Source organism: Myotis brandtii, unplaced genomic scaffold (assembly GCF_000412655.1).
Source record: "Myotis brandtii unplaced genomic scaffold, ASM41265v1 scaffold106, whole genome shotgun sequence".
Classification (NCBI taxonomy): domain Eukaryota; kingdom Metazoa; phylum Chordata; class Mammalia; order Chiroptera; family Vespertilionidae; genus Myotis; species Myotis brandtii.
The window spans coordinates 988,753-1,015,026 of NW_005353584.1; the positions used below are offsets into that span (position 1 = coordinate 988,753).

The 26,274-nt window shown below is 36.2% G+C and overlaps 1 protein-coding gene across 2 annotated transcripts in view; it reads left to right on the forward strand.

Annotated features, from left to right (window-relative positions):
* Positions 1 to 24,121, forward strand: part of LOC102259735 (T-cell receptor-associated transmembrane adapter 1) — a 34,646-nt gene extending 10,525 nt beyond the window's left edge. The window contains exons 2-6 of one of the 2 annotated variants that reach the window (XM_014540893.1): positions 833 to 943; positions 13,180 to 13,216; positions 17,166 to 17,227; positions 19,298 to 19,386; positions 23,425 to 24,121. In XM_014540893.1, coding sequence (XP_014396379.1) covers positions 833 to 943; positions 13,180 to 13,216; positions 17,166 to 17,227; positions 19,298 to 19,386; positions 23,425 to 23,682 — 557 coding nt within the window. In that variant the 3' untranslated portion in view covers positions 23,683 to 24,121. The remainder of the gene's footprint in view (positions 1 to 832; positions 944 to 13,179; positions 13,217 to 17,165; positions 17,228 to 19,297; positions 19,387 to 23,424) is intronic. The other variant, XM_014540901.1, reaches the window with a different exon arrangement.
* The last annotated feature ends 2,153 nt before the right edge of the window (positions 24,122 to 26,274 follow it).

Here is a 26,274-nt window from a genome sequence, read left to right on the forward strand (position 1 = left end):
ATAATATATATTTTATGTAAAATCAAACTAATTATCTTAGTAGTCATTCATATATATGTAAAGGTTGCCATAAATAATCAAGGGCAATTGATAGGCAATAATATCCCACAGAATCCCCATTATGGCTCAGGAATGAAAAAAGAAGCCTTATAGATGAGAAAGGGAAGCATAATCAACTCTCCATTACTCATTCATGAGGATCTAAATAATATGAGAAAAGCTCTTAGGCCAGTCTTGACACTGGGTTACTGTGATTTCAGAATTATTGTTTTATCCCAATATACAGAATCCTATATTACTGGGAATAATAGAAGGGAATAAGTAGTTTTCAGTAAATAATGAAAGCAATATACTTGCTTTTATAGTCTGGGAAAGAAAGAAAAGGCAAAAATATAGCAAACTATGATTTTGGGTAATTTGGATATTCTTGATTTTGAACCAAAGTTCTTATAATCAGTCACCAGTTGTTATATTTTAGTAGCTAGACTAAAAATGTTTTCTATGTCATTAACACTAAGAATGCTTCCTTTTGCCCATGCTGAATTCAGGGACCTTCACCAATACCCATTTTGAAATCTGTAGGAAGCCTTTGGCTTTCAATGTTAATTAATTTCTTGGCAGAGGATTTGTCCTTCATTGTGAATAAATACAATAGTTTTAATTGTGGAAATACCCAGTTCAAAGAAAAAAATAGGTAAGCAGTTGATATATATGATACATATGATATATAGATATAGATAGAACAGCATATTTTATTTATTTTTTAATTACAGTTGACATTCAATAATAAGTCCAGTACCTCTATTAAGGGTATGTATGCTTTGCTTTGCAGGAAACTCTGAATGCCAGTATTATGTCTGGGCAATTATAGCCTCCTTGGTTTTAGCTCTGGTTATATCACTGATCTTCAATGTTTCCCACTATGTGGAAAAGCAGCGACAAGGTAAGACATTTTGAGAAACAGCCATATGGGACCTGCTTGAATCAAAACTGATTCACTGGAAAACCTACAGAAGAAGACAATTTCATAAAATGTTATGAAATAAGATATTTTTATCTATAGAAAATCTACTTGACACATTTTCACCCTAAGGGTTATCTTAATTTAAGAATTCAATCATAGCCTTTCCTGTTTGGCTCAGTGATTACAGCCACGGCCCAGACAGCCCAAGAACTGAAGGGCTGCAGGTTCAATTCTGATCAAGGGCACATACCTCCATTGCAGGCTCGATCCCCATCCCCAGTTGGGGTGCATATGGGAGGCAACCAATTGATGTGTCTCTCTCACATCAATGTTTCTCTCTCTGTTTCTCCCCTTCCCTTCCACCCTAAAAATCAATGGAAAAATATTCTTGGGTGAGGATTAACAGCAACAACAAAAAAGAATGCAATCATATTAGAAATATTGAAGACTCCCAATCTTCATTTTATCTTTGCCTTAAGGTATAGAGTAGGAAGAGATTGTCCTAATAAAACGTGTTTTTCCTTCTCCAATTAAACAACCTATAAAAGTAGTCTATCCTGGAACAGCCATAAAGCTTCTCCCTGACACATGATGAGAAAATTGAAGACTGGCTCTTTCAGGTTCCACTGGAGCCTACTCAAACTTCTCAGCTGGTGTCAGGGCCTCCACAGTGCAGAAGACTCTTTGGGGATCAGAAGGAAACTGAACCATGGGCTTGTGTTTAAACACTCCTAGGGCCTAGGAGGGCAGGTCAAAGGGACCTGCCACTGTCAGCTTTTCTTTTCAACAAGCTGAGCAACAGTTTTAAACATACGAATTTCACTCTAACATGCATTAATGAAATAGGGTAGTGCCCAACAACTAGCAAAATCTTTGCACAATGTGGGCATTCAATATATGTACAATGAATGCATGAATTGATTGAATGGGTAAATGGATGGATGACGGGTGGATGGATGGATAGAAAAATAAAAATTCAACTATTTTTGGGTGGGGATCTTAATATTCTAGAACCAACAAACTATTAGGGACAAAACATTTAAATGATAATAAATAGAAAAGACAAATACATCTTCTTTTAACAGATGAAAAGAAATGAAATGAAATTAACCAAACTAAGTTAGACACATGTGACCAAGAAACACAGCATAAAGCTAAATGAGAACGTTGGTCAGATTCTGAGGAGAGTCCTTGATTCTCTTAGGAGTGTCTTCTCCATTGCTGCTAACAAATGCACAATATGAAGAGGAAGGCATCATTGTCACATGGGTCTGAAAATGAAGTGGCATAGTTGAGGTCACACATCTATTTAATAGAAAAATCAAGGATAATTGCTCAGTTTTTCTAATTCTCTGTCCAAAATGGCGTCCACCAGCTCGTGCTGACCAAATGTCCTCAGCCAGAAACCGTACACTCTTTTAGGGTCTCTATTACATCATTTCTATGCTTAAGATGAAATTCCAGACAAGCAATCCTTTTTCATTAGCAGTGATATTAGTAATTACTTTTAAAATCAAATATTTTTCAAAGTTTATATCAGATGCACAAATGACCCATCATCAGCCATCTTCTTTAAAAAGTTTCCTTCCTTTATAGAAAGAAAATGAGCTAAGATTAGTACTTTTCTTAATTAGTACAGTAGCTTAAAATGAATATATTTTAAATTTTATTAAAGTGTTTTATGAATGCAGATAATATTTTCACCTGAGTTAGAAAAACTGAATTGAGAACTATAGACGTAAAATAATTGAAGGGGGAAACCAGGACAGCAATACGCATCTGAACTAGTGCTCTTCTCTTCCATTGATTCCAGTGGCAATCATTTGGAGATTTGTGTGGGGTCAGAGAAACATGTGGGTTTTCCAATTCTCATTTTTGATAATTTATACATTGAAATTTATCCATATCCATACCATTTTGCCACCATACAAACTCCTTTGGGGAATTGTTTGCTTATCATAGTTAATTGATCACTGCTAAAAGAGTAGCAGGTTTTAAGTTTTTTAAGACAGATTTATTTTTATTTCTTTTCAGTACAAATCCTTACTGCCTCTAGCATACTGTTAGAAGCACCTCTCACCAACACCAGAGAGGTGTGACTGGACAGCTCCGAGTTAGTGGAGAGGGCTGTTCCCAACCTCATATAAATGAATTTATATGAGAAACCTTGCCTGCATAGTGAAAAGCCACTTTATTAAAGCATGCACCTTTATTGAAAAAGCAAAGCAAGCAAACCTTTACAGCTGGCTTATGAGCACAGATGGGCTCTAAGCTAATTTGAAGAGCAGGTTGGGTGGGGGTCCGAGGCGTTATATACCTCCTGTCTATAGGTTTCAAAATTCCTCTGCTGAATATCTTGGTACAGATTAATTCTCAAGGTCCCTATTTACTTTGTTGTGGACTTCCCAGAATTCATGAAAAGCACCTGGCAACTTCATCTTTTTTTATATATATATTTTAAATTCTTTATTAGTTAAGGTATTACAAATGTGTCCCCCCCATTAAACCCCTATCCTCCCCTGCCCACTCATGCTCTCATCCCCCTGTTGTCCATGTCCATTGGTTTGGCTTATATGCATGCATACAAGTCCTTTGGTTGATCTCTTCCCCTTGCCCCCTCCCTCCCCTACTTTCCCTCTGGGGATTAATAGTCTGATCGCTGTTTCTCTGTCTTTGGATCTGTCCCTGTTCATCAGTCTATGTTGTTCTCTATATTCCACAAATGAGTGAAATCATGAGGTATTTATCTTTCTCTGACTGGCTTATTTCACTTAGCATAATGCTCTCCAGTTCCAACCATGCTGTGGCAACTTCATCTTGCCAAGTCTTGAAACTGCTGGCTTCTCTGCTTCTGTTATGCCCAGATTTCAGGATCCCCAAGAGTCCATCAGGGAGCCAGCCGAGTCCGATGCAAAAGCATAAGAGTCTTTATTCGAGCTAGCTCGGGTTCCCCGTCCACCACACTCGCTGACACAGCAGCAGGGGGCAGAGAGAGCGAGCTTTGTGGGTAGAGGGGTTTATAGGGGGTTGGAGTAAGGGGAGGAGAGAGGACTGTGGGCCCTGCCAATTGGCCAGGCGCAAATCGGTGTCTTGTTACACAGGATGTGGTCGTATCTATGGCGCGCACTTCCCTTGATTATCATTGGTTAGTTTAAAGAAATCCTAGGTGTGGCTAGCAGAGGCTTGGGCCTCCGGAAAGAAGCTTCTTGCTGAGCACATGGCTGCTGCCCAAAAATGGAGGATTCGGGGCAAGATGGAGGGCGTAGCCCTCGCCCTTTCACTTCAGGAGTAAAACTGCCCTTTTTTTCTTTTCCCCTTTCTCCTCCCTTTCTGCATTCTCTCATTAGGGAGGTTTTACTAACCATTTGCTCTCCTGTCCTTGGCTAAGGAAGATAATGGCTTGTTAGTTAAAAGCTGGCTGGAATTGCCCACACTGTCTAGCCTTGTTTTAACTTTCTTCTCAGTTTCCCTATTCCTCCTGCCCTGGAATCCTATAACAATACCATAAGTAAATCTATTGCCTTAAAGAAGTATAGAGGGAAATCACATTTTTAAAAAAACAGGAAATAATAAATTACATTCATTGATGTATTTTTAAAAGTCAGTTTCAGTCACCTCAATTGTTTTTAGCATCCTCGCTTTTAAGTCAACCTGATATTAAATTAGAACTCTGTTTTCCTGGGAGATCTTATACAAGTAGTATAAGCTCTCAGAATTTCAGTTTCCTTATCTACAAAGTGTTGTAAATATCATCTTCTAGACTATAGGGTTCTTGTGAGAATTACACAGATACAGTAGTCCCCCTGGAGGGATACGTTCCAGGACCGCCAGTGGATACCTGAAACTGTGGATAGTACCAAATCATATATGTATTATATTTTTTCTCACATGTATGTACCTATGGCAAAGTATAATATTTATATTAAGTATAGTAAGGGATGAATAATAATATAACGATATAGAAAAATTACAATAAAATAAGGGTTATTTGAACACGAACCCTGTGATACCATGGCAAGCGAGCTGATAACTAAGAGGGCTACTAACTGACTAATGAAATGGGCAGGGAGTGTGTACAGTTTGGATAGGCTGGCCACAGGGTGATTCACGTTCCAGGTGAGACATAGCAGGACAGCTCGAGATTTAATCATGCTACTTGGAATAGCATGTAATTTAAAATGCATGTATTGTTTATTTCTATTTAATATTTGTGAACCTCAGTTGACTGTGGGAAACTGAAACCACCAATAAGGGGTGGGGGGCTACTGTACCTCATCACAGGGATAGGGACTTAGTAGGTGGGTCCTGCACAGGGTACAGCCCACATCACCATTCTTGATGGCCTCCGTGCCTCCTTCCCTCACTCCACAAACATTTGTAAAGGAGTTATTTACTCTGGGCACATTTTATCCCACTTAATTTTAATGCCTGTTATTTCAGTGAACATGAGTTCTTCTGGCTTCTCTGCTCCCACCATTCCTATACTCTCTAGGCCCCATCCAGCTGCCATCTCACGTCCTGTCCCCACCTCTATTAAACACAATCACCTGAATTTTAGCAATAACTGTTGTGTTCATTTAAGTCACAGGTTCATCTTAACGAATTTTCTGTAGGTTTTCAAAGAATTGGCTCTAAACCTTAGCCTATTGCAAATTATTTTATTTGAGATGCGATGTGTCCTCCTTAGGTGGTGCACACAACCCTGGGTACTTTATTAGTGTGCAACCTAAGATTAGCTTTGGAGCAATGTTTATGCTGAAAGAATGCCCTTCATTCTCATCCCCTCTCCTTTTTCTGTCTGCTGTCCCTTTCTATCCTCCCCAGCTTCTCCCAAATATTAGGAATATCTGCCTACGTTCTATTACATTTGAACAAATAGCATTATGTTTCTTCCCACCCAGAGATTCCAGGTGGATTTGGGATTAGCTCCTTGCTTTGTTTCTGCCAGACAGACAGACAAACATACAGACAGACTAGAAGAGATTCCATCCCATTAGCCAGCTTTTCTGTCACTTCGTCTGGGAATACAATACCCCTGTATCTGGCCTCATGTAACTTTCTTTTTAATTTAATATTTTTATTGTTGACACTATTGCAGATGTCCCCCATTTTCCACCCTTTTCCCACCTCCACCCAGTCCCTGCTACCGCCCTTGGCCCTCCCCACACCATTGTCTGTGTCCATCGGCTATGCATAAGCATTCTTTAGCTAATCCCATCACCTTATTTTTGCATCTTTGTGCTATATTTTTGTGGTTAAGAAACTTGCAAAATATAACCCCACCTTGGCAAACAGTCAGTGAGTAAGTTTTGCTAGTGTATTAAATAGTTTACAAAAGACAATCTCTATCCCAGCAGCAGTATAGTATCTACACATTCGATCAGATAGACACGATAAGCCTCTCCTTGATGTTTTCTGTAGCTGTGCTAGGTAGAAGCTTTGAAATGGAGTTCTTCCTTCCATGCAAAATAAATCTTTCATTTTTATGTAATTCTTTGTCCAAACTTATTCTTAAGATTGAATATGTTGTGTGTTTTTTTCTGATAGAATTGCATTCATTGTTTTCCTCCTTTAAAGCAAAAAAATAATCTTTATCCAGCCTTTCTTCTCTGTTTGAGGGGGATAAACAAGTGTATGGTTTGCTAGTACATCAAAGTCCTATCAGTATATCTCCTGTTCACTAGAAAATTATGCCACATTTTTCACATTAAAATGTATCAAAGATTTTTTTATTATGGAGTTTCAGCCATGTGCTATTGTTTCTGGTTGTTAAGTATTGTGCATGGAAGGGTGAACACTATGCAGGGGAAAATAAAAAGCAAATGTTTGCTCACACCCTCTCAGCTCTGAACCCAAAACAACCAAGTGTTTGTATCTGAATCACAGGGCAGGATTATGAGAACTCACCCAGCTCTTCTCAAACAGAGTCTTGCCAATGTAACTGCTTTATAGCAAAATAAAAGCTGTTTTTTGTCTTACTGATTATCATTGAGATGACAAGGTAGCTTTTAAATCCTTCCAGTTATTTGTAAAGAAACTTCTAAGCCCTCAGGACAGAGGAAGCCCTTTCAGGAGCCTGAGCTTCTTTCTCCTTTAGCTGGAACCTCCAGACTTCATTACGACTCCCCTCTTTGAGGAGCTCATATCCTACCCAGTAAAACTGAAAACTCCTTACTGTAAACCTAAATCCACACAAGTCCTGAGTGTCCTGCTCCAGATTACACATTGAAATCCCAAGAGTAGCATGGAATGTGTAGTGTCCTTGAACTTTTTATTTTTTATTTTTTGAGTTCTTCCATTCAGAGTGCTTCTTCCATACAGCTGGTCTTGCCACACATTTTTTTTTTTTTAGCTGTGACTTTTTTTCTTTTTAGAGTATCATTATACTAGATACTTTCATGTTTTATTTTAGTTCTTTCATGTTTTATTTTAGTTCTCTTTCCTTTTACCTAAGCAACACATTATTATATTGTATCCTTTACATAATCGACTCTACTTCCTTTTTCCCATAAAGCTTTTTGGTCTAAAACTCTTCTTTGCATTTTCTTTCTATAGAGCTGTTCTTTTACACATTATATGAACAGACTTTCCAGGCACCAACATCATACTCCAGCCACCTCCACAAGAAAACCCACATTATCTTTTAGTTTGTTTGGGGAAATATTTGTACTCCATATCTATTTTTCTTATTCTATTTAAGTAATGTCACTCTTTATTTTTGTTTTCACATTACTTTTTATCCTTTCTTTCAATTTAATGCTCAGATGGTGACAGCCCCTCTGCCGAAGGTGAGATTTGGTGATTCTGGATCAAGTTTTACTTATATTTTACTTATTACTTTTACCAGTAAAATGGCATCTTAACTATATCAGTTGTTTTCTGCTAATCCATTTAATGAAGAAACTTCCCAATTCAAATCAGCACAATTAAATTGTGGATTTAGAATGTATAATATTGAAAATTAACTTTGACATTTTCTATGATGTTATTACAAAATTTATTTTATTTATCTTCTACATCTGCTTGCCTGGCATAGGCATTACTATCCTTACTTATGGGTAAAATGAGAATCTGTCTTGAAGTGATTTGCATGTGTTACATGGCAAATGCATCAAAGAACTGTTACCTAAATCCAATGTCTTCTGATTTCTCACCTTAAATTTATTCCATGATACACCAGGCTATTCTTGTGTATGTACTTTAACTCCAGACAAATATGAATGGTTACTGATGACCTGAATATAAACATTCTGTCATATAAAAAAAATCAGCACATACTTTATACTTTCCAGTTTATAATTTTCTGACTTATGTTAACTATTTTTTATTCTTATGCTCATTGATACTGTTAGTTTCTCAAGTCTCTGATTTTGTTGGGCTTTCATTAACTGTGGTTTGTGCAATAGCAGGCGCTTCTCCTATAGCTATGTGCTCTCATGTTGACAAAACTAATCTAAAGGTAGTTGACAACAACACCATTTTTTATATGCAGCTCATGGTGGGGCATTTCTTATGGGCTAGAAGAGTATTTTGGATATATCCTCAATGGATTAGCTTCATCATTTTTCGTCCAATAGCTGCTTAGTTTTGCAAAAACTTTCTGCATTTGATCCTTCACAGAATTATTCCAAACACGCTGACATGTGACATGTCCATTTCATCCTCCAATGTAATGATTTTAATATGTTCTTCCAGTAATGTTTCTCTAACAGTTAATGACCTCTCTGGAGAATAACTTAACTTTGCTGCACATAAATCTACCCAAAAAATAATCTTTGTAGTTGTTTGGTGATTCACTCAATTATTTGGAAATGTTTGTACTAGTTCCTTACCAATACACATATGTTAAAGCTGAAAGATCACTATTTGGTTACTACTGTGTCTGAATCATTGTCAGAGACTTAGATAATACTGCGCTTCATTTTTATAGGAATAACTTCTGCAAGATTTTGGCTTTTATTTAATACCAAGTTAAATAATATATAATAAAAATATAATAAATATCATATTATATACATTCACCCAGCTCAACATGAGCAGATAATACAAACTTCATAATATTGATTTTTTAAAAATCCTCACCCAAAGATATGCTTATTGGCTTGAGGGAGAGAGAGAGAGAGAGAGAGAGAGAGAGAGAGAGAGAGAGAAGAAGAAAAAACATCAATTGGTTGCCTTCCATATGTGCTGCCAGGGGATCCAACCTGCAACCTAGGTATGTGCCTTGACTGGGAATCGAACCTGTAACCTTTCGGTATACAGGACAACACTCTAACCAACTGAGCCACCTGGCCAGGGCCAAAATACCACTGTATTGTTCTTAATTATTGAAACTGTACTCTGAATTTGCCTTAATGTTCTTCAATAATTAATTCTAAATGCCTTTCACCAAAAAGAGAAATTCTTGAGACTATTTTAAAAGTTTTAAATACATATATTTAATTGTAAATAAAAAACTTCCTTTTATTTATTTGCCTTTGAACCAGTACCTTCAAGGTTCTACAGTGGGTTACTTTCTGAGAATTGACACATCATTTTTTCATGGTTTTACAATCCTACATCAGATCTCTGATCAGTCTTGTTACTAGAGACCAGCGTACTGTTTCTTCTAAAAGCCATTTTACTGCATGTGTTTTTTATTAAATTTAGGGTGACATTGGTTAATGAGATCATATAGGTTTTAAGTGTACATTTCTATGATACATGATTTATATATTGCATTCTGTACCCACCACCCAAAATCAAATAATCTTACATCACATATTTGGCACCCTTTACTCTTTATTAACGCCCCCCAATACTTTCTCATCTTGTAACCACTCATTGTCTATGTTTATGAGTTTTATATCCCACATATGTGTGAAATCATATGCTTCTTAGCTTTTTTCTGACTGGCTTATGTTGCTTAGTATAATATTTTCAAGGGCCATCCATGTTGTTGCAAATGGCAATATGTCATCTTTTCTTATGGCTGAGTAGTATTCCATAGTATATATGTGCCACATCTCTTTATTCAGTCCTCTATATAAAGACACTTTGTTTGTCTCCATGTCTTGGCCACCATGAATAATGATGCAATGAATATCAGGGTGCATGTATCTTTTCAAATAAATGTTTTTGAGGTTTTTTTAAGATAGATACCCAGAAGAGGGACTGCTGGGGCACATGGTAACTTTATTCTTAATATTTTTGAGGAACCGCCATACTGTTTTCTATCCTGGCTGTTCCAGTTTACATTCCCACCACCAGTGAAGGAGGGTGCCTTTTTCTCCACAACCTCTCCCACACTTATTTTTACCTATCTCGTTGACAGTAGCCATTCTAACAGGTGTAAGGTGGTATTTCACTGTAGTTTTGATTTGCATTTCCCTAAATAGTGAAGTTGAACATCTTTTTATATTTCGATTGGCCATTTGTATGTCTTCTTGGGAGAATGTCTATTTAGGTCCTTTGCCCATTTTTTAATGGATTGTCTGTTTGTTTGGTGATGAGTTGTATGAATTCTTTATATATTTTGGATAATGAACCCTTGTCAGAGCTGTTATTTGCAAATATCATCTCCCATTCGCTTGGCTGCCTCTTTGTTTTGTTGTCAGTTTCTTTGGCTGTACCAAAGCTTTTTAGTTCAATATAGTACCATTAATTTATTTTTGCCTTTACTTCCCTTCCCTTTAGGGTCAAATTCATAAAATATTCTCTACGACCATGGTCCATAAGTTTAGTACGTATATTTTCTTCTATGTAATTTATTGTTTTGGATCTTATATTTAAGTCTTTGATCCTTTTTTAATTAATTTTTGTACATGGGGACAAACTATAATCTAGTTTCATTCTTTTGCATGTGGCTTTCCAATTTTCTCAGCACCATTTATTGAAGAGGCTTTCTTTTCTTCATTGTGTGTTTTGGGCTTCTTTGTAACAAATTGTATATTTTCTTCTATGTAATTTATTGTTTCGGATCTTATATTTAAGTCTTTGATCCTTTTTTAATTAATTTTTGTACATGGGGACAAACTATAATCTAGTTTCATTCTTTTGCATGTGGCTTTCCAATTTTCTCAGCACCATTTATTGAAGAGGCTTTCTTTTCTTCATTGTGTGTTTTGGGCTTCTTTGTAACAAATTATTTTCCCATAAACATGAGGTTTTATTTCTGGGCTCTTAATTCCATTCCATTGGTCTGTGTGCTTGCTTTTCTGCCAATACTATGTTGTTTTCTGTTATCAGATCTCTATGGTATAATTTGAATTCAGAGAATGTGGTACCTCTGGCTTTGTTCTTTTTTCTCTGGATTGCTTTGGCTCTTTGGGGTCTTTTGTGGTTCCATACAAATATGACAATTTTTTGTTCTGTTTTTTTTTTTATCTTCCCATTTCATTGTGTCTTTTTCAATCTTTTTAAATAATGCTTTATAGTTTTCAGTATATAGGTTCTTCACATCCTTTGTTAAGTTTATTCTTCTGTATTTTATTTATTTTGTTGCAATAGCAAAAGGATTTTTTTTTCATTTCTTTTTCTGAAGTTTCATTGTTAGTTTATAGGAAAGTAGTGGATTTTTTGTACATTGACTTTGTATCCTGCAACTTTGCTGTATTTGTTTATTGTTTCTAATAGTCTTTCTGTTGAGCCTTGAGGATTTTCTATGTATAGAATCATGTCATCTGCAAAAAAGTGACCCTTTTACTTCTTCCTTAACTATTTAAATGCCTTTTATTTCTTCATCATGCCTGATTGCTCTGGCTAGGACTTCCAGAACTATGTTTACTAAGGGTGGTAAGAGTGGGCATACTTGTCTTGTTCTGATTTTAGAGGAAAAGCTTTCACTTTTTTACCATTGAGTATGATTTTATTTTTTCCTTCTTCTTTTAAATTTTTTTATTGATTTCAAAGAGAGGAAGGGAGAGGGAGAGAAAGATAGAAGCATTACTGATAGAAGAGAATCATCAATTGGCTACCTCCTGCATGTCCCCACTGGGGACCCAGCCTGCAACCCAGGCAATATGCTCTGACTGGGAATCACATGTGACCTCCTGGTTCATGAGACAACACTCAACCACTGAGCAACACTGGCCGGGCACCACTGAGTATGATTTTAGCTGAGTGTTTCTCATAGATGGCCTTAATTGTATAATGATACTCTCCTTCTATACCCATTTATTGAGTGTTTTAATATAAATGGATGCTGTATCTTATCAAATACATTTTCTGCATCTATTGATAAGATTATATGATTTTAAGTCTTTCCTTTGTTAATGTGGTGTATTACATTGATTGACTTGTGTATGTTAAATTATCCTTGTGCCCCTGGAATGAACCGCACTTAATCGTGATATATTATTTTTTGGATGTACTATTGTATTCAATTTGCTAGTATTTTGTTTAGGAGTTTTGCATCTGAATTCATCAGAGATATTGCTGGGTAGTTTTCTTTTTTAGTATTATCCTTGCAAGGTTTTTGTATCAGGGTTATGTTGGCCTCATAAAATATTTTAGGAAGTATTTCCCCTTTAGCAATTTTTTTGGAGGAGTTTTAGGAGGATAGGTATCAAATCTTCTTTGAATATTTGGTAGAATTCACTAGTGAAGCCATCTGGTCCTGGACTTTTATTTTTTGGGAGGTTTTTGATGGTTGTTTCAATTTCCTCACTGTTCAGTCTACTTAGATTTTCCATTTCTTCATGATTTAGACTAGGAAGGTTATATAATTCTAGGAACTTACTCTTTTTTCTAGGTTGTTGAATTTAGTGCCATATAGTCTTTCATATTATTCTAGTATGACCCTTTGTATATCTGTAATTTCTTTGGTAACTTCTCCTTTTTCACTTCTAATTTTGTTTATCTGAGAATTTTCTCTTTTTTCCTTAGTGAGTCTAGCCAGGGGTTTGTCAATTTTATTAATCTTTCAAAGAACCAACTCTTTTGCCATTATGTAGTCTTTTTGTTCCCTATTTCATTCAATTTTGCTCTAATTTTTATTATTTCTTTTTTTCTGCTACACTCTGTTTCTATTCCAAATTACCAAGAGAGAATATGGACTATGATTTACCCAATTCAGAGACAATCTTTATCTCTATTTCAAACAGTGGTGGCCAAGTGGTTTGAATAAATATATTAATTGACATTGAGGCTAAGTTCCCCTCATAACCCTCTCTAGAAGACTTAACAAATGTATGTCCAAACACTTATTTATTTTGTCTATTTTGAATATCTTTCAGGTAAAATATACAGGCACTCTGATTACTACGTCCCCAGGTATGTAGAAAATGAGTTATGCATTGTGATTCCCAATGAATAAGGGAAAGTAACAAATGCAATATTGCTTATAGGTTTGGCTCAGAGAAATTGTATTTGGGCTAAAAATACAATTAAAAGTGAATTTTAATTACTTTTATTCCCATCTGAAAATTAAAAGCTATAGCATTATTATCTGCCCTAATTACTTACACATCCTGAGCTAATGAGAGAGCTGGGTGAAGAATGGAGTGGGACTCTAACCTGTTATCTACAGAATGATCATCAATTTCAAGAGGAAATATCCTAGGTTATAATTCAGATCAGATTGTAAGAATGCAGTCTATGTATAAAAACTGTGTGGCCCTTAAGAATTTAGGGTGAAAATAAATCTGGCAATACCTAATAATATTTAAAGTATGCTTACACACAAATATTGACTAGAATGTTTCATGATATGCTGTTTTTAAGGTTAATGTCAATCACTAGAGAAATGTGATCAATCAACTCTAAAATAACATGCAGTTATAACTTACTCTCTTTATTACTTACTGAGCTAGTTGCAGAGAAATTGCATAGTATGTTACTTTTAAAAAAAGGTTTATGGTGTGAGTTATAGTAAAGAAGTTTCATTTTCTTAGTATATTCTGACCAAAATGTGTCATTAGATTGGAGATTTCTCTTTGGGAATTAAAAAAACACACAAAACTAAGTATAGAGAATTTCCTTGAGGACTCTTCAAGACCTTTCTGAAATGGTAGACTGAAAGGCTAAAAGGTCTTTCAAAAACACAGAGCTTTCTCACTAGATAGGATAAGATTATAAACTTTTTGTTGGCCGCTTTTTCCTTCTCCAGGTGGAAATGTCTATTTTGGAGGCAGATTTACACACACACATTGTTATGAGTACTATTAGCCTTGGATTCTATAACATGAGATAATTTTCATGTCATTAGCTCAAATCAAGAGTAATTTGCTGACTTGGTTACAACAATGTATCAAAGACAATCCTACATAGCTATGTATAAATAAATTTGATGATTGATTTGATACTTGTCATTTGAAGAGTAATTAAGATGCAATAGGATAGAAAATCTTGTGATTTGATCATTTTGCTAAAGATTGGATCAGTAGTTTGGGAGAATGATAAGAGTCAGAAGGGAAAATTGGTAAAATACCCATCTCAAAACAAGCAGGCTCTTCACTGTAGGGCAAATGTAGAAAAGAGGCTCGTGCGCTTATAACATTCATTTATTTAAGAGCATTCATTCAACAAGTAAGAACTTGGCTAGACAATAGACATACAAAGATGAAAAGATGCAGAATCCTTCAAGGATTTAAAAATCAATCTATTATAGTATATCTTCATTTAGGCAAAATTTGATTATACAAGCACATTTTATCTATAAAAAGTGGTTGGCATGTTAATTCACACATTTGTGTATATGCTTCTCAACTTGCCTATTTCTGATTACATACTTTGGAAGCCAAAATTACCCATGACTTTAAACAACATTTATATAGTCATGGAACCCAAAGATATATCTGCCTATTCAAAGAAGTATCTATTAAGCAAATCAAAGTAACACTTACACAAATCAACTTCTGATAGACCCCTGAGCTTGCTCTTTCCTCAATCTGACAACTTTCCAGCCCCTCAAAGTGGCTTTATTTAGTTTTGTAGAACTATCTTTCATTTTTACTCGGATATTGGAACCCTATATTTTTATCATAGATTTTGGAACCGAAAAGAACAATAGGGATTAAATAGTTTAATATCCTTGATTTATAAATAAGAAAATTGTAACTCAGAGAATTTATGCCCAAGGCCACCCAAGCATAAGTAATGATATTTTTTTTAAATTGAACTTATTTATTTAATTTACTTAGATAATTTAGAAATTTTTCTACAAAGGACTTAAAAATGAAATAATAGTAAAATATAAAAAAAACAACTTTAAAATGTAAACTAGAGAAAATATATGTGAAAATAGAAAATTTGGGCCCTAGTAAAAAACAATACTATTTTAAATTTTGGAGTGTCATTTAATGTGCTTATTTGTTAGAGGACTATTTCAGACATGTTCTGAGCAATTGAGAATCTGATCTGACCCAAAACTCAGAGATGCACTGGCCTCTGGGATATAAGCTTATTAATTTATTTTTAATAGCAATTCATCTTCCACATAAAACACTGCCACACATTTGTGCTTAAAGGTTATTAGATATTTGCAAAAGACTGAAGCTATTTGGAACTGATAAGTAAAATACATATATGCAGACACATATATATGAATTTTCTAGGCAACTGCTTCTGAATAATTTTTTATTTAAGATGATTAATCATCTGAGACCTGCCTATAGACTCAGGGCACTGTATTATAAATCACATCTTATTTTCATTCATAATGAATGAAATGATGTTCATTTTTTGGATATGATTTATCATTTGCAGATTGTATCTGCTATTTGTGTGAGCTTTGAAAATAAATGGATTGTCTTATTAAAAATTCTTCACCTTTGCTATTATATTATCTGCATAGCCAGAGAAAAACCATGAGCAGTGTCTCCTCCATATCCCAATATTAAGCTGCATTGAATTACTGATGGAAAGAAAGGTTACAAATGAGTTTCTTTTATAAGATAAAAGCCAGCATCTGGACTTTTCAAACCATTTTATCCAGGTATCATTTGATCTGTAATTTTTTTAAGGACATCTACTTGCGATTTACATATATTCTGTCTTCTTTCAGAAGCATGATGAGTAATATAGGTGTTAAGCCTTGAGATAAGAGTTCTTTTTTCTTTCGATGCAATTCCCTCCAGCTCTCCGTGACATGTAATCTCAAAGTTAAAGCAGTTGCTACTATTTTATGAAATGTCACTCTCACTGCCTGGTAGGTCTCTGTTCCCAGACTGCTATTGTGAAAGCTGGTCACCAGGGCCATCTTTACTGCCTGGTGACAATGGTGGATGTCTGCTGTATTCCTAATAGGATTACTCAGATGAGGCTATAAGGAAACTTAACCAAACATCAAGAGCAAATAGGGCTTTAGGACCAGACTTGCATTAATGCCAGCACTACCAGCTACTGTCTGTGTATCTTTGGACAATTTACCTCTCTGAGCTACAAATTCCTTATATGCACAGTAGGGATCAAAATAAAATGCATCTGGGGGTTCAGTGAGCACTGGCATAAAGAAAAGCTTTCATAATTGGTAGTTATTGCTGACATTACACATAAAGTTAGGGAACATACATTAGTATTTCTGAATCTCAGGCTTCTCATCTGTAAAGTGGGGAATGATAATAGTATTTTGACAGAATTTCCCTGGGTCATTGATACAATATATGTAACACATAGAACAGCATCTGGATGTAATAGGCAATCAATCATTTTATTGCATTGGCCAATATTTCTTTGGCCTTTTATTTTTTACACATCCCTGTCAATGAATATTTACTTAGTAATCATAGTTTTAGAGGATTTTTCAGAGTGAAAGTCTGGGCAAGTAAACAGGTAGTACAATGTATAGTTAAAAACACAGGTAAGCTAGGTTCTAATCTCAGCTCTGCCACTTACTCTTCTTATGACCTGCAGCAAAAATTTACCTCTCTGTGCCTTAAGCTCTTTACCTTTAATATAGGGATGCTATAATGCCTATTTTGTGTGATTGTATAAGGATTAAATGAATATCTAAAATACACTTCAAGTAGCATCTGACAAACAGTAAGTGCTAAATAAATACTTGCTATCATTATTCCCTGAAAGAAGGTCCAAAAATGACTTTTCAAATTTATGCACACATGGAGGCAGGCATGCTTGCACACTTGCATTCACTCACTCGCACATAAATGTATCTACATTGGTTGGCCAAGGCTGAACAAGAACAATAGTTTACCTAATATTGAATTAGTTAAGAACTTTGTGTAAAGTGTATTCTAATAAAATAAATACTTTCTCCTTATAGGGAGGATGACTATTATATTGAAGACACACCAATTTATGGTAACTTAGATAATGTGGTCCCAGGTAAGTTTTATTTTTTCAGAAATTAATACACCCTCCTCACTTAATTCCACAAATAATTTGAGGTGACTTATTTTTGTCACAGTCACATTTAAATATCCCAATGATAACATAAATTCAAGCATGTTTAGCATGTTATTTATTATGTATTTCCAAAGACACACATTAAAATTGCATTGCAGCATTAGGTGTAAATTAGCATCCTGTTTTCTATATTCTCTCCACTTCACTCTAGCAGTAATGAGAATACAGGAAGACTCTATTACCATGAATGTTGACACACATAGAATTCTGTGAAATACTATTTCTAGAACAGAAACTGGCCCAACCAGGTAAACAGTGTTTTATGCACCATATGCAAAAGCAAATCTACAGTGAAATATCTAAAATAATAAATACATTCTCTGGTTTCCCTTGTGGAAATTTGTTCCCTTGTGGAAACAGACCCTGGGGCTGTTTTGATGGCAAGTCAGGAAAGAGAAGAGCTAAACCTTCATGGTGTGGGTTATATATTGTTGTTCTGATGCAACAGGTCCTCATCAATTCCCTATACCCCATATTACTTGAAACATCCCAACCACCCATAACAAAACACCTCAAATTCCTCAAAACAGACCACTGTGATCTGATCCCAGAGCCTGATGGGAGGAGTCAGGAGGGTGCTGCTAGCACTTAAGCCCATCCTTGCCCTGCAGGCACTTCACTTAATGCAGGACAGGAGAATTGGGCTTCACTCCTGCAGGTCTCTGAGTCTCAACACAGAGATGTCCAGGAATGGACTAAATGGATCTGGATCTCTGTATATCAAAATAGTGTGGAATTCTAAAGTTCGGAATGTGAGAGTTGTATAGGAGTCAAGCATGTATATCATTGTTGTCTTTCTTCCATAGCAAAGTTCCCTCTAATCTCCTCACTCTGAGGAAGCAGGAACTATTTTTCGGTAATGAACTAGTAAAATGAGTTTTCCCTCCTGTTTCACCTTGTGGAATCGTGGTGTTTCCCTATAAGACTTGAGCACTTCATTGTTTATGTATTCTAGTTGTTTAAAGCTGCCACATCTACGATTTCCATGTCTAAGTGAGCACAGGGGTCACTCACACAGGTTCTGATGTGGGAGGTCCAGGAATCTGCTATTTAACAAACCTCCCAGGTGATCCTAAAGCATGTTTTCCATGAATTATGCTTTGAGAAATATCACTCGATGGACCCTTTCTTTTGTGTTGCTTTCAGAAAGGGGTAAGTAATTGGGAGGTACCTTGTACTATAGTAAATATATCTATTTTTTCTATGGGGTCAAATTAGAGCAGTTCACATTTCTGCCAAGTCACTGGCTATCCTACCTCTCACTAATCCTCTTTCCTGTCCCTTTTAAATAGGTGTACTTGGGGTAAGAAAGGCATGAATGATTCACTAAGCCTGTCCCCACAGGGTGAAATGAGTGCAAGTCTGCTGGCTGGTGGATGCTGCACAGAAACTCCACATACTTAGAGTCAGCATTAGACAGCCCACCTTCAGAACAGCCTGGCTGAACTGTCCTGTCACTCATTTATGGGATAAAAACCATACTCTAAATCCTTTAAAAAAATAGGACGTGAGGTTCAGAATGCCGCTGAGTAAAACATTTTACTCACAGAAATAAATTACCAGATTGTAAACATCAATGTAGGTGCACTGTGCATTATGCCACCATACATCATTTGCAGTTACACTTAAATAGAAGAGAACACGGGCAAAAATTTAACTCATGGGATCTCTACAACATCTAAATGGTAGTTTGAAACTGTCATGGCCCACAGTGGTATTAAAAAAAATGGCTAAATGGCTATGATCTAGTCCTTATCCCAAGTGACTTCCCTTTGTCTTATTGTTAATGCTATGAGGCAAAAGACTTCTTACCTAACCTGCAGAGAGCAGATTGTGCTTGCTTACTTCTGCGTTTTCATGATAAAGACAAATTAAATGATTCTTAGAGGTTTCATATTTACAGCTTAGTGTTGCTTGGGTCATGTCTCTTTACTTGTGCCAACATATTTTGTTTTCCCATTGTCAATCATAATCTTTTCAACACCCAAGAACAAATGGATGAAAATTGCTATGAACAAATGAAAGCCCGACCAGAGAGATCTGTGAATGAACTGCAAGAAGCCACCCGATCTGCACCCGTGAGTTTTGTTTACTGTATCAAGGGTCAAGTTTAGTCGAGATCACAGCTCAGCTGCAGGTTTCAAGAGCAGAGAAAGAGTGCATTCTGATGCACAATAGCTGTTAGAACATTTACAGTAAATGTGTCAAGTTTTGGGACCTAAACTCTAAAGGGAAACTCAAGACAAGTAAATGCTACTCAGACTCAAATTCAAAGAGTCAAAACTGTGTACAATTACAAAGGCAATCGATTTGAATGGAAAAGTGGATTCTCTTCCTAAATAGTCAATTAAAAGAATTATGTGTGTCACAAAGATAAATATAAAAGTTGACACATGTATAGGCACATAAGACCTAGATGTTAGAAATTTATGGGAAGAGGAGGGAAGGATGAAGGGAGGGAGGGAGGGAGGGAGGGAGAGGTCTTTAGTTAAAAGGTAAATTAGCTGGATATAAAAGACCATACTTCTATTTTACAAGGCAAATGAATGTAAATTTTAATACAAGTCCTATGGCTTTGGCCTTACAGCAAGAGATGTATTTACACAGAGCTTAATTAGAAATAGGCAGGGAAATAGGTTAAGCAAAAACCTATAAAAACCTAAGGAGAATTGGAGAGTTTCTCCTTTTCCTACCACAATCATTCAACTTCTTCAGACAGAGCACTGACTTCATCAAAAGCCTTTCACAGTTCTTAGCCTACGTGCTGCTGAGGTATAAATTTCACTTAAAATAACTCTTATTCCTTCTCCTCCCAGATTTTGTTTTTTCAATGATGTGCACTCTTGCTACTATCTAAAAACAGCCACAGGGCAGTATTTTCTATGCAGTTGTGATGTGTCAGGTCTTGTGTTATGTACTTTATAGGCATTATCCTCTTAGATCAGCGGTTCTCAACCTTTGGGGGTCGAACAACCCTTTCACAAGGGTCGCCTAAGACCATCGGAAAACACATATATAATTACATATTGTTTTTGTGATTAATCACTATGCTTTAATTATGTTCAATTTGTAACAATGAAAATACATCCTGCATATCAGATATTTACATTATGATTCATAACAGTAGCAAAATTACAGTTATGAAGTAGCAATGAAAATAATTTTATGGTTGGGGGTCACCACAACATGAGGAACTGTATTAAAGGGTTGCGGCATTAGGAAGGTTGAGAACCACTGTCTTAGATTCTTTGAGGAAGGCAGTATTATTATTCCAATTTGACACTCTTGTAAAGGATGAAAGACTTGCCCTAGAGCTGTGGTTGGCAAACTGCAGCTCAGCCACATGCGGCTCTTTGGCCCCTTGAGTGTGGCTCTTCCACAGAATACCACATGCGGGCGCGCACGTACAGCGCGATTGAAACTTCATGGCCCATGCGCAGAAGTCGGTATTTTGTGGAAGAGCCGGTATTTTGTGGAAGAGCCACACTCAAGGAGCCAAAGAGCCGCATGTGGCTCGCAAGCCACGGTTTGCTGAGCCACAGTTTGCCAACCGCTGCCCTAGAGCATTCAGTTACTAGGTGGGAAAACAGAATTCAAATTTAGTCCCATCTAACAGAAAATATTCTCCTCCGTAAGATGGATCACATCTTGGAAACTTCCCAATAAGGCAGAATTTTTCTATTTTTCTTTATATGAATTCCATCCACAGCCAAAATTCTTGAAATTTTTAATAAGAAAGCAAGATGTAGTGAGGTCTAAGGAAAGGTAAAGTCACCCTCTGATAGGCAAATCTGTCATCAGATGTTCAATTAATTGTAAAATGTATTTTTACATAGAAGGAATGAAAAACTGCATGTAATAATATGACCTGCTAAATCCATGATAACCAAAAGAAAATCTCTAAAAGAAGGTTACCGTATAACCACACCATCTGAAATGTAGAAATTCACAGCACCTTAGCTACTAGTAAAAAATCTGAGAATCTGGAATAGAAGTAGCTATTTAATACATATGACTTGAATAGGCCAGCTTTATTTGAGCTACATCTGCTTTTAACTAAAGTGGAAATTGTGCAAAATCTTAAAATGTCCTTAAAAGTTTGCTGTTTTATAAATTATGCTAGAGGCCTGGTGCACAAATTTGTGCATGGATGGGGTCCAGATTGGCCCTGATAGGGCCTGGCTGGCTAGGGGGAGGGGATGCTGGGGTGGGGCCAGCCAGGGAGGGGCCATGGGCAATTGGGGGACTGGCCCTGTCCCCATTTGGGGTAGGGGGGGCGATCAGAGGTGGGGCCGGTCTGAGGGAAAGGCCACTGGTGGCTGGCCAGCCGGCCTCACCCCTTGGTCGAACTCCCTGTCGAACTCCTGGTCGAGGGGACAATTTGCATATTAGCCTTTTATTATGTAGGATAATTAAAGTTACTCTAAGTAGATTTGTCTTTATTACATCCTTGTCACAAATTGAGTTTCACTAACTAGAAGTAATTTCTTTACATTTGCTCAATTCCATTTTATTAGAATGATTATCAACAAACACACTGCCCAGTTTGCTACTATAATATTTACTATATTCAATTACGAAAGCAGAAGGAATCTATGGTATTATGCATAAAGCTTGATGGATGAAGTATCTGTTGGAAAAATGGAAATGAATTCTTTCCCCTTTGAAAATCATATGTACAGTTCAGAACTTGTAATTTCAGCATCTCAATATTCTATTAACTAGGAAGAGTTTATCAGGAAACCTAATCATATAATGAGTCCACAAGAATTCTCATATCCTAAAAAGTTTGAGGGACACAGTGTGTGCTTGTTCCTCTCTCTTATCTTCATGTCAAACTCTCACATGAATCTCTCCTTTCCCTCCTATGTCAGAAGCACCCTCTCTCCTTTCCAAAGCCAACACTACTGCTTATGCTCTTGACCATTTCTCCTATTTATTTCCAGACTTTACCTTAAATCATTTGTCTCCATTCTTCACTTTTAAAAAACTAATTCTTACTATCATTACTATTTACCAATATGCACACATCACCCCAATATTTAAAAACAAAACAACAAAACTTGACTTCAGCTTGTTTAACTCCTAAACTGATTCTTACTTTCCTCTATTGTTTCCATAGGTACACATTCTTTTATTTCTGGCCGTATATTTTCTACCCATGCACTCAACTGAAATAACACGCTGGAAGTCACAGTGACTATGCCATGCACAGTTTGTGGTTCTTTCTCAGGATCACGGTTTTTGAACTCTGCAGCACTTTATAAGGTTGACCAATTGTTGACCAGACTTATATTGTTGGGAATGCTGTAAGTTATAAGTGCAGAAACCCAATTCAAAACACTTTAGCATTAGAGGAAAATCACTGGTTCACATGACAGAGAGCTGTAAGGGGGCATTTGTTTTTGAGATGACTGACTACGAGGGCTCTCTTCGCTTCTCCACCCTCTGTTTCCCTCTGTTATTGACTTCATGCTCTTCCATTACCACGGACTCTTCCCTTGAGGCTGGACAAGCCTCTGGAAGACCCAGGTTTTCTTCCTCCCAACTCCAGGAAACAGCATGTTTTCTCTTCCTGCATCTGTACATCAATCCCAAACGTGCCGCACAATTGGCTCTGCTGAAACCACATGCCTTCTATTCTTGGACCAACTTCTGATGCCAGGGGGATGGATGGTGTGATTGGTTCCAGCCTAGGTCACATGCTTAGTCCTGTGCTGGGCTTGGGGTACAGCACTGTAATCCAGACCAGGGAAGGGAGAGGAATTCCCCAAAGGAAAATGAAGAATTATCTAGTTTGCCTGAAATAGAGAGTTTATGCAGGGGAGTAGTAGGAATCAATATTTAAAAGGTGGAGTAGTATCAAGCATGGAAAACCTTGAATGTCAGAATATGAAATTCAGACCTTAGTCTATAGGCTAACATTTTGGAGACATGATAGTAAAAATATGCGAGTTGTGCCTTAGGAAGGAATTTTGAATATAGCATATAAGCTAACTGGCAGCTAAAGCCCAGAAAACAAGCTTTTGCTTTTCAGAGAACTTAGAAATTCCCAGAAGTCATCAAAGTGACAGAATGGGCTAACAATGAAAAAATTAACATGCCTCTCTTTTTAGGCAATCGATGAATCACAGATGTTTTACGCCTCACTGAATCACAATTGTGAGGGGAAGCCCAGAAAGCCCAGGAAACAAAATACTTATGTGTCAGACAAGAATGAAGATGAGCTGTTACCTGGAATGAACACCAGCCTTCCTGAGACTACCCTGGTGTACAGTCTCCCACCCGCAAGCCCGGCAATAGAGGAAAACATTCACGATGATCCCGTTAGACTGTTTGGATTGATTCATGCTAATAAAGAACCTGTGAATTAGCTGGATTATGATTCAGCTCTTATTGAAGAAGATTCGGGGGGAAAAACCCACAAAAAACCCCACACAAGATCCCTCTATGACACAGCATAATGTGGCAGGGTGACGTATGATCATCTGTTGGGATGGTGGTTTACCTTCTTATCCAGAACTTACGTTCTTGCACACTGAACGGAATGTCATGAAAATTAGTTTTTTGAATTAGTTATTTGAATTCACTTGACAAATGTCTAATAGTCAAATGTAAAATAAAATCAAGTTTACAAATTGAGCTTGATGGCAATGTCACAACTTCACCAACAATGATTAATACTCAGTGAAATAAAACCAAAACAAATTTTAAGCATTAAGCGTGTTCTGGAACACATTAGAAAAAGAATAAAAGATCATTTTTAAAAACATTTCTCTTTTCTAACCAAGGTGAAATACCCCATAATTGGAAGAAATTTCTTTTTAAAAATTTCTTTTTATTTTATTGAAAGTATTGGGTCAACACTGATTAATAAAATTATATAGGTTTCAGGTGTACAATTCTATACTATATCATCTATATATTGAGTGTGTGTGCAGCACCGCAAGTCAAGTCTCCTTCCATCCTCATTTATCCCCCCATGTGCCCTCTTCTTCTTCTCCCATTTCCTTCTGGTAATCATAATACTATTGTCTGGGTGATGAAGATTTTTATTTGTTTGTTTGTTTGTTTGTTTGTTTAATCCCTTACCTTTTTCTCCCAGCCCCTTAACTCCCACCCCCTCTGACAGCTCTCAGTCTGTTTTCTGTAACTCTGAGCGTGCTTTTATTTTGTTTGTTCATTTTGTTCATTAAATTCCACATATAAGTGAAATCATATGGTATCTGACTTTCTCTGGCTTATTCACTTAGCATAATACTCTCCAGCTTCATACATGCTGTCACAAAAGGTAAAATTTCCTTTTTTTTTCAGCCCAGTTGTATTCCATTGTGTAAATGTACCACAGCTTTTTTATTCACTCACCTACTGATGGGCACTTGGGCTGCTTCCAAATTATGGCTATTGCAAATAATGCTGCAATTAATATGAGTCCATATATTCTGTCAAATCAGTGTTTCCGGTTTCTTGGGGTATATTCCCAGAAGTAAAATTGCTGGGTCATAAGGTGGAAGAAATTTCTGATTGAAAAGCATGGGAGGCATTTAAATACATTCCCAAGAGAGGTGGGGTACTCTTCTTAAATAGTGTTTTTTTTCCCAAATAGAAATATATTTGTTAGTTTTAAAAATTATTATAAAATTAATGCATGCTTCTGTAACAATAAACAAGTATCAAAAAGAATTCAGAAATAGCCCTAGCCAGAAATAATCACTATGAGCAACTTCCTAAATATCCTTCTAAATATTTTTCTTGGGCATGCTCTCGTACATATATCAATTGTGATGTTTTGTTTTTTTAAATAAAAAAGAGGAGTGATTACTGTATGTAATTTATTTAAACATTTTAATTTAACAATACATTCTGGATTTATTTTCACTGTGATTTTTAACTATAGTTTTGAGTATGCGGAGCACAGAATTTATTCTTGTATTATTATACATTATTGTATTTTTATATGAACAACTATAAACTTACTTTTGCCCCACTTGTCTTATAATTTTAATTCTTGTATAGCATCTCATTGATGACTACATCAGAATTTATTTAAATAATTTTGAGATACATTTAGCTAATTTCCAACTTCTGTTTTTTGCTTTTACAAATAACAATGTGATGAGAATGCTTCTCCACATGTGTTTAGGTACTTATCTGACTTCTTGCGTAGTAGGGAAGGAGTTGCTGCTTTAAAAGGTGTGCATATCATGGGTCTCTATAGAATATATTACTGAAAGGTCCATAGTTTGGTCAAAGTATGTGTTCAATTTCAATTCTGATAAATGCTTCTAACTATAAAAAATTATTTAAATTTTTTTTCTGTTATCATGTTACTGATCAAGAAGACTCTACAGGCAGCTATCAGTCCTGCCCTCTGGCCAGAGCTTAGTGCATGTTATTCATTCTGTCTTCCATTATTTATTGGGCTCCCACTGTAGGTTAGGAATAAAGGTAGATCCGGGTACATAGTGATGAGGGAACAGGCAGAGACCCTGTTCCCAAGGAACTTACAGGCCAGTAGAAAAGATGATTATCAGGTTAACAACAACAAAAATGTGTAGTTACTAGTACTGAAAAACACTATTAAGAAAACAGAAAAATGAGGAATAATAATGGAAAAATGGCAGCCCTGAAGAAGAAATTTTAACTCAGAGAACTGAGGAAGGAGAAGGAGTCATCCATGTAAAAAGAGAGGACGGACGAGTATGTTGTTGTGTAAGAATTCTGTCCATATTTGGAAGTACCTACTTTTGTCAATAACTATTTTCCATTATGAATCTGTATAAAATTAAATAATTTAAAGTAAAATATTTGAAACTGTCCACAATGTCATAGGAAATGCAAAACATAGTAATAACTAAGGGTGGAAGAAAATGAATCAGGTTTCTCTTACAGAGAAGAACCAAAACACCACAAGCAATATAATCATTAATTAACTAGAGGCCTGGTGCATAAAATTTGTGCGGGGG